At 38.5% G+C, this 10,026-nt stretch overlaps 1 protein-coding gene across 3 annotated transcripts in view; it reads left to right on the forward strand.

Moving 5' to 3' along the window:
• The first annotated feature begins 881 nt into the window (after positions 1–881).
• The window catches only part of PSMA8 (proteasome subunit alpha 8), a 67,023-nt gene continuing 57,878 nt past the window's right edge, over positions 882–10,026 (forward strand). For 2 of the 3 annotated variants that reach the window (XM_025365384.1, XM_025365386.1), the window contains exon 1: positions 896–1,102. In XM_025365384.1, the coding sequence (XP_025221169.1) occupies positions 1,001–1,102 (102 nt within the window). In that variant the 5' untranslated portion in view covers positions 896–1,000. Of the gene's footprint in view, positions 1,103–10,026 lie in introns of all 3 variants that reach the window. The other variant, XM_025365385.1, reaches the window with a different exon arrangement.

Raw genomic sequence — 10,026 nt, forward strand, 5'->3', positions numbered from 1 at the left:
TTATTCTTTTTTTGGTTAGGGTTGATTTCACCAACTTTAAGATCCTCCCCAGTGGAAAACTGCATATATTAAACAACACATGGAAAACAATAATAGCTAAACTTACCTGGCTATTACTACCCACCAGGCACCATTTTATGTAATTATGCCCATAAACACATATTAAGCTCAGAATACTCTGCTGCAGATGTTTTAATATTCCCATTTTATTGATAAGGAGAAAGCAACAGAGTTGCTTCACAGTTAGGAATGTAGCAAGTTGTAAAGAGTTTCTGCTATACCTAAATTTCTAGATATCTTTTAAGTCTCATACTTTGGGTTTTTACAAAATTTCTCCAATGAAAAGAATATTATCTTAATTATTGTCATTAGCATTAGTTTGATGGACTATTTGCTTTATTTAATGGACCATTTGCTCATCTGCTCTATTTTGCTCACGAGGCAGAAAATATAAGAAGCAACAATATTTTGAAAAGTGTGCTTTCTTTCCTTGGGTTCAAATAACAAGAGTTAACCTGAGAGAGAGAAAGAATAGGAAATTTAGAATTTGAAACCAAAGGGAAGGAACTGATATTTAACTTACCACAGTTTCTCCAACATGTTTGCGATAACAAAAATAGCTGATCTCTGAAGACCTCATAAGCCCTAATCTTTGATATTATTTTTGTAACTCGAGTGCCATGACACCATCCCTGGGGCAACACCGTAGTGGGGAAATGGAGATATGCGTCAGACATGAAAGGCAGGGGAAGAATGCCCTCAACTCATAGGCACTGCTGGGGTAACACAGGCTGGCAAGCGCGAAGTCATCCTGACGCCGCCAAAGGCTCAAGGACTTTCCGGAAGGAGCCGAAGCGCGGGCGCGGGGACTTCCGGGACGCAGCTAGTGGCGCGTGCGCTAGCGCTTCCGGGCGGTAGCAGGGTGTGTCGTTGGCGGCTCCCCGCCTGCCTCAGCTGCAGCAGCGGGAAGCTCAGCGTCAAGCCCTTGTAGTCCTGTGCGATGGCATCGCGATACGACAGGGCGATCACTGTCTTCTCCCCAGACGGACACCTTTTTCAAGTTGAATATGCCCAGGAAGCGGTGAAGAAAGGATCCACCGCGGTGAGGAAGCGACTCCCGGACTATTCCTCCCTCTGACCAGTCAGGCCATCGTTACTCCACCCCTCCATCCTAGGAGCTCGAGAGAGGAGATTCCCACACTAGTGAAAATTACTTTGTTCTTTTTATTTAGGGAGACAGACTTTTGAGATTTGGGCCAGAAGTGGCAGAGTAAAAGTTGGTAGATTTCCCCGATCTCTGCTCTTCAACTCCCCCTGTTTAATGGTAGCTACAGACGCAAAACTAGGGGGGAGGGTGTGTGTGTGTGGACGTTAATGCTGTGACTGACAATAGGGAAAGAAAACGCTTCTAATCTGTAACAGCCTATCTGAATGCTCGTGGTCCAGTTCCTCGGTGGTTCAGAGACCCCTGAACTGTTAAAAGTTAACGGTTGCTTCATGTTGGGAACTATTTTTTAATAACAATTAAGATAAAAATAAAAATTGGCCACACCTGCCCCCAAATACGGACTAAATCAATATAAAATTAAAACTCTTGTTGATGAAGAAATGATTAAAAACACAGTTAAAATACACGCATTAAAAATATCCCAAAATTGCCAGGCGTGGTGACTCACGCCTGTAATCCCAGCACTTTGGGAGGCCGAGGAGGGCGGATGACCTGAGGTCGGGAGTTTGAGACCAGCCTGACCTACATGGAGAAACCCCGTCTTCACAAAATTGTCCCAATATTTTGCAGCCTTTTAGAGGCTCAAAAGCCCAATAACTTCCACTTTTTTGTCCACTTAAAAAAAATGCTGAAGTTCCTTGAGAGATTATACCCTACCTTAGGCTTAGATTTATGTATCCACATTACTGAAAAACTTAACAAATACTCAGGGTAGGAGTAATACTGCTGCCAAGTTTTAACTGCATTCAATAATTTTAGTGATTTATAAAAATTAAAGAGGACAAAAGTGCCCTAGTGACACAAGATCTATTATCCCAAATCTTCTAAGTCCTCGCCTATGAATTAAAAGGATCGGATATTTTTATTCTCTCGATTTCATGAGTATGTTTGTTGTGTACTTTGGAAATTGAGCCAGTAGCTATGAGAATACACAGTATGTTTCTAAGTCTAGCAGTGTCTGTATTTTCTGACTTTCTTTGTTAAAGAAGGAAATAATTCACTTTCATTATAAATCTAACAGATGTAAGTGGTAAAAAAAAAAAAAACAACACTAGAAGAAGAATCGTTTCAAAAGTATTTTTCTATTTATTTGGGCCCACTAGTTTTGCTTCTGTTTTACAAGTAATTTTTTTAGAATTATAAATTTAAGGAAAGCCTGATGTAGCTTAAACCAAAAGGGTACCATTTTGATAAAAACAAAAAGTTATATAATCCCCAGCATAGCATGTAGCATATGGTTAGAAAATAATGCCCAAGTTTTAGAACCTAAAATAAAGGGAGTAATAGGAGAAGACTGGGGTGTAATAAGAAACCACATTGGCTCATTTAACATGTTTTAAGAGTGCTGTAGAACTGATTGATGGTTCCTTTGTAATGAGCGGTAAAAGGGTAAGGATATAAAAATACCTATAGTGGGCATTTTTAAAGATACATTGGAAGAATGAGACACTTTTGTCTCAGAATTCTGAAATTATAATTTGCATGTTTGCATGGAGTTATTCATTGTGTTTCTTTGAGAGTGCTATGACCTTTTACATAGAGTAAAGTTTTTTAATGGCACTTGATTATTAAAACATGTCACAAAATATTCTATCTAGAAGTGCAGATTGATGTTAGGAGTTATAAATAAGCTGAGGTTGACTAGCTTTGACCAGTATGTAGATGTGATATTATTTAGTAATGTAAGAGTTATATGGGCCACAATAAAGGCTTTGTGTTCTACTTCCTTGTTGATGATTATCTGATAGCAAGAAAGGAGACAAGAGACTTGTTTTCTTTTTGCTTTAGTTCCCTTTTCTGTAAATGCAAATTTGTTTGAATAACATTTTGGAGAAGTAATACCTTTCTTCTTAGGGAAAAGAAATGAATCCTTCACAATATTCCCATGAAAACGATAAGATTTATTATCATTCCTCGTTTTGTCCTTTCTGTGACCCCAAACTGTTATTAGCTCTGTATTTCCTACTTTATCTAATCTCAGCTCCACAATCTAGCCATCAAAGTCTTCCATAATCCTATCCACCCTCTTAATTTCGGAGGCAGCTTCTTGGCTTCACTAATATGTGTTGCTGCCTACAGAAAGGGGAGAGAGGAAAGGGGAAAACACCTTTCTTTCTGCTGCTCTGCATCTTATTTATCCTTTAATAATCTCTGCACATTTGTCCTCTATAATGAAGCCTTCTCTGATCCACTCCAGTCATCTTGGATCTTTGTCTTTTCTGAATTTATAATCTGTACCACAGAAAATTGTACAGTATTTACTATTTGACCTGATATTTTCTTTAATTTCAGGTATATTTAATAGTCTCATACCAACTGGATAGTAAGATCTCTGAAGATCTAGACAGTATAATTCCTTTTTCTATTTCTACTGCACAATATACAGTAGAGGGGCTAAGAAGGCAGTAACTAACATTTAAGAAATACTTTCACCAGGCATTTTGTGTATATTATCTAACATTAGGTACAGTGTTTAATCCCCTTTTATTATATGTGAAACTATGATTCAGAAGCATATATAGCTTGCTGAAAGTACCCAGCTGGAGAGCGATGGAACCCATATTTATAATTATTTTGTTCTAGTTCCAAAGCCCCTGCTCCTTGCATTGTAGCATGAAATTTGTTCAATAAATGTTTATATATTAATTAGCTTCCATTATCATGAATGTAGAAATCAGATATGTATCATCTAAGGCAATTAACTTCATGAAGCTTCAGTTTCTGTAATAGTAAAATAGGTATCAAAATAGCACTTGCGGCTGGGCATGGTGGCTGATGCCTGTAATCCTAGCACTTTGGGAGGCTGAGGCAAGTGAATCACTGGAGATCGGGAGTTCGAGACCAGCCTGGCCAACATGGTGAAACCCCATCTCTACTAAAAATACAAAAAATTAGCTGTGCATGGAGGCACGTGCCTATATTCCCAGCTACTTAGGAGACTGAGGTGGGACAATTGCTTGAACCCAGGAAGCGGAGGTTGCATGAGCCGAGATTGTGCCAGTGTACTCCAGCCTGAGTGACAGAGTGAGAATCTGTCTCAAAAACAAACCAAAAAAAAAAATTGCACTTGCTTCATAGGGTTGATGTGAGAGTTGAATGAGGTAATAATGCATGTGAAGCATCTTAAACAGAATCTGGTTCAAAGAAAGTACTTAATAAATTGTAGCTATTATTATTTACTATTATTTGTTTTCTCTTTTTTTTCCGTTTTGTCTGCAGTGCTTCTCACACATTCATTTATTATTTCAAGACATTTTGTGTTGAATACTTACATATGCTAAATGTGATGCTAGGTCACGTACAAGATAGATAGCATCACATACAAGATAGATTTGATCCCTGTCCTCAGAGAGCCTATTATCTATCGGGAAAGTTAGATAATTACATAAATAGTCCTAACAAAACCTGAATGAGTATTAGGGTATGAGGCATTATGGGAACCCCAGGTGTTGGAGAGGCCCCTCTGAAGAAATAATACTTAAGTGAATGTCTGAAAGATGAGAGGTTGTCAAGTGAAGAAGTGGAAGGAGAAAGAGTGAAGAGTAGTTTTGACAAAGGAAATAGCTTGTGGGAAGGCAAGTAGGAAAAGAGCTATGTTCTATGAACTGAAAGGCATTCAGAATTGTTGAAGCAATGGAAAAATAGAAATAGATGAAGCTAGAACCTGGTGCCAGATCATGGAATGCCTTTAAACCATGTAAGTGAGGATACACTGAATGAGAGACCTTGAAATGTTTTGATGTGGCTATTGTCAGTCTCCAGATTATTGCTCTTCTGTTATTCTATTAACAGACTACATTTGTCCAACAACAGAGATACTCACATGACCTAGGTAGAATCATTCGTAATTTCTATCTTCCTGGCCACAATGATGAGCATGTCACTCAAATCTAGCCAATGATAAGTTCACCCTTAACAACTCTTCTGACTAGAGACAGTGGTGGCTTTTATTCTCTGGGAGAATTGATGGGATGTGAGTGCAAGGTTCCTGGTGGCCATGTTTTTACTATACAGAGAAACGCTTTCCACATTAGGAAAGCAAAAAGCCAATATGCAAAGAGTACATATTAAAGTCCCTAGATCCTTTTGTCTCATGTCTAGCTCTGTGCTATGTTGATTTGCTTAGTGACAAATGGTCCCTATATAAGCTTTAAGTAAAGGAATGCCACATTCAGACTTTTTCTTCTCCTCCTCCTCTTCTTCTTCTTCCTCTTCTTCCTCTTCCTCTTCCTCATTTTATTTTACAAATATTTCTCAGGCTACCTATTACCTATGGTCAGTGAATTGGATGAAATCAAGACTAGAGACAGGGAGACCAGTTAGGATTCTATGGAAATAGTCTAGATGAAAGATAATAACTAGCTTTTACTAGACTTGGGGAGAAAGTGAAAATAAGGCAGCTTCCAGAAAAACATTAAGCAGTATACTTATTACAATTTGATGGTTATATGGATGGTGTTGACAGAGGTATAGGAGAAGGAGGAATAAAAGTTGGTGTCCCTGTTTCTGGAGTTATAAATTGTTGTCTTGTGACCAATAAATTTAATTTGATTTATTTCAGTTGTGAGAATATTTTGAGATTTTTGTTTTAGTCCTAATATATATTAAATTGTTACAGTATCCCATGGCTTGTTAAGAAGGCATATTCCCTATGAAGTTTAACATTTGTTCATTTGATGAGGATAGGATATGGAAGGAGGATGGCTGATTTGAAATATAATGGTTAAGATAATATAATGATATTATCTTATACATTATATTTATTATACATTATATTTATTATGATATAATAAATATAATGGATAAATTGATAAGAAATTAGAGAACAATAAAAATGGTGCTGCCATTTACTTAGAGAATGTAAAGCACTAAGTTTTGGGGGAAGATAACTGTTTTGGACTTGCTGAGGTTGAGGTGCTTATGGAAACTGTAGCAGACAGACTTTAAAATGGCCTCCAGTGATCCCCACCTTCTGGTGCTCATGCCCGTGTATCCTTGTATAACCTTCCTCCCTTAGATGTGGGCTGAACTTAGTGACTTGCTTTTAAGAATGGAATAGGTGAAAGTGACGAATGTCACATCAGGGAATAGGTTGCAAAGAAACGGTGACTTCATTTTGTTCACCCTTACTTGCTGTTTTCCTCGCTTACTCTGGTGAAACCCAGCGCCATGTTGAGTTGCCCTCTGCAGGGCCCAATGAGGCAAGGAACTGAAGGAAACGTTTGTTCAAAATCTGGTACAGAACTGAGGTCTTTAGTCCAACAGCCCAGGGGAACTGAATCACATGGCCAACAACCATGTGAGTGAGCTTGGAAATGGATCCTTCCCCAGTCAAGCCCAGAGGTGTGTGCAGCACTGGTAGACAACTTGATTGCAGCCTTATGAGAGATCCTGAGCCAGAGGCCTTAGCTAAACTGTATCCTGATTCCTGAACAGAGACTGTGAGGCAGCTGAAAAATACATGTTTGACATTTAAGAGGTTGATCTTAGCTGGAAATAATAATTTTGAAGTTCATTTTTTCTCTCCCCTATTAAAAACCTATATTGAAGGTCAAGTAAATGCATACTCTTGAGTACCCTTCTGTGTTCAATAAGACTATAGACTATGCAGAGGATAGTCTGCAACTGAACCTTGAGAGACCTTAATGTCCTGTGTGATTACCTTGACTAAACTCTGAGAGAAGAGGGATAGAAAGCAGACTGCTATAGACTGAGGGATGATGACAATATTTGGCTTAAAGGGCTTGAAAGAAAAAAGGTGAGATTAAAGAGGAATGGTCTTAAAATTTTAAGACAAAAGAGATTAACATAGGTTTCTGTTTGTTGAACTTCTCACTTTGTTCGCATGGTGTTTTCCTGATCTCGCTTGTTTATCTCTATACTCTTGTAGCTTACTGAGCTTTTAAAAGATTGTTACTTTTTAATTCTTTGTCAAGAAATTCATAGATCTCCAAACTTTATTTTGTTCCTTTGGTAGTATCATGTTTCTCTGATTGTTCATGACTCTTGTGGCCTGGCATGGATGTCTGCACATTTGAAAAAGTAAGTTCCTCTTCAGATTAGCTTCAGCAGGAAAAGTTCTTCACCATTTGGCCCATCCAGAGATTTGGGGTGGGCCTGCCACTAGAGTCCTTTGGCAGGCTGGCCTGATGCCCAGGTCAGCAGGCAGGCTGACTTGGCACCACAGGTGCGAGCCTTGCACCAGGGCTCACTGGGGTGGGCCTGGAACCTGAGTCCACAGTAGCAGACCTAGAGCTTGGATCTGTGGGGTCCATGGTAAAGTCAGATACTCACGTTACTCTCCTTACCACACGTGGATGGTGTCTCTCTCAGCACTGTGTTGCTGGGCCTTGAAGGACAGGTGATGTGGATAATGTGAAATTGTCTTTCCCACTCTCTTCAAAGTGTCTTTTTATATTTCTGTACTTTGGTCACTCACCTGGATTCTTTTGTTCTTAGGAAGTATTTTCACACATAATAGTACAAATTGGTATTTCTGCTGGGAGATGGGCATGGGACACTCCTATTCTGTCATCTTGCTGATGTCACTCCCCTAATTTTTGTGATGAATATATTGTGTTGAGATTTTTGGCATCAGCTTTCATAAATGAGGAATCATTGGTACTTTTATTTATTTAGAAAATGTTGTATTTGCCAGATTTTAACATTGTTAAATAGTTTTACTAAAGAGTTAGGAACATCCCAACTTTCATCTGCATCATAGAAAAATTTAAATAGCACAGGAATTACTCGTAACAAAATTAGCAAGAATTCATCCATGAACTCGCTAGGTCTGACACTTGATTTGAAGATTAGTTCTTTTCTGAAATTATCACATTTGTTAGTGAAACAGAGTTTTCTGTCTTTTCTTGAATCAATATGGTCAGTTTAAAATTTTTCTACTCTGTAATTTCTTTCAATCAGATTTTCGAATTTATTAACTTAAGGTTATAATTTTTAAATTGTTACTTTTCCACACTTGTATGTGTTTCTTTCACTCTATTCCCTTCCTGATGAGATTCACTGAGAGATATATTTTAATTAGTTGTTTAAAATAACCAACTCTTGGTATTATTTATCAGTTTTATTATTTTCTCCGTAACCATTAATTTTTGCTTTTTTCTTATCTTTCCCCTTAAGCTTAGCTGCAGTATTTTTATCCCTTTTTGTACTTATTGATTTAATTCATTTTTAATATTTTTTCTTACTTGATTAAAAAAATAAAATTATAAATTCTCTCCTGAACATAATTTTGACCGCACTCAAAATACTTTGATATTAACATATTCATTATCAACATTTTCTAGTCTGTATTGGTACTTTTAATTTCTTTACTAAGTCAAAAATTATTTATGAGAGTTAGAAATTGTTGTCTTGTGACCAATAAATTTAATTTTATTTATTTCAATTGTAAGAATATTTTGAGATTTTTATTTTAGTCCTAATATATATTAAATTGTTACAATATCCCGTGACTTGTTAAGAAGGCATATTCCCTATAAAGTTTAACACTTGTTCATTTGATGAGGATAGGATACGGAGGGAGGATAGCTGTTTTGAAATATGATGGTTAAGAAAGCGTTCTTTGGCCGGGCGCGGTGGCTCACGCCTGTAATCCCAGCACTTTGGGAGGCCGAGGCGGGCGGATCACAAGGTCAGGAGATCGAGAGCACAGTGAAACCCCGTCTCTACTAAAAATACAAAAAAAAAATTAGCCGGGCGCGGTGGTGGGCGCTTGTAGTCCCAGCTACTCAGGAGGCTGAGGCAGGAGAATGGCGTGAACCCGGGAGGCGGAGCTTGCAGTGAGCCGAGATCGCGCCACTGCTCTCCAGCCTGGGCGACAGCGCGAGACTCCCTCTCAAAAAAAAAAAAAAAAGAAAGCGTTCTTGGATAAATCGGTAAGAAATGAGAGAACAATAAGAACAAAAGCCTAGTTCTTTTTTGTTTCTTTTTTGTTTCTTTTTTTTTTTTTTTTTTGAGAAAGAGGCAGTGGCGTGATCACAGTTCACTGCCTTGAACTCCCAGGCTCAAGCGATTCTCCCACCTCAGCCTGCTAAGTAGCTGGAACTACAGGTGTGCATCACCATGCTCGGCTAATTTTTTTATATTTTGTAGAGATGGAATCCCACTATGTTGCCCAGACTGGTCTGAAACTCCTAGGCTCAAGCAATCCTCCCACCTCAGCCTTCCAAAATGCTGGGATTATAGGCATAAGCCACCACACTCGGCCAGGCCTAGTGCTATATTTAATCTATTCTGTATTTTCACTTCAATAATGCTAATTTATAACACATTTTATATAGTGATATTGTACAAAGCAATTATAAACACCAATACCTATGCCAAAATTTTTAGATTACCCCTATAATACAGGACCAAAATTCTAAACTTTCCTCTAAAAAATAGGAGAGAAAAAGGAGCAATAGTCATCCTACTTGTTTTCTTCTTGTTTGAATAGAGGCTTTCTAGGCCGGGCGCGGTGGCTCACACCTGTAATCCCAGCACTTTGGAAGGCCGAGGCGGGTGGATCACGAGGTCAGGTGATGGAGACCATCCTGGCTAACACAGTGAAACCCCATCTCTACTAAAAATACAAAAAATTAGCTGGGCGTGGTGGTGGGTGCCTGTAGTCCCAGCTACTCGAGAGGCTGGGGCAGGAGAATGGCGTGAACCCAGGAGGCGGAGCTTGCAGTGAGCCCAGATCGTGCCACTGCACTCCAGCCTGAGCGACAGAGAGAGACTCCGTCTCAAAAAAAAAAAAAAAAAAAAAAAAAAAAAAAAAAAAAATAAAAACACAC

The sequence above is a fragment of the Theropithecus gelada genome, chromosome 18 (assembly GCF_003255815.1).
Source record: "Theropithecus gelada isolate Dixy chromosome 18, Tgel_1.0, whole genome shotgun sequence".
Taxonomy (NCBI): domain Eukaryota; kingdom Metazoa; phylum Chordata; class Mammalia; order Primates; family Cercopithecidae; genus Theropithecus; species Theropithecus gelada.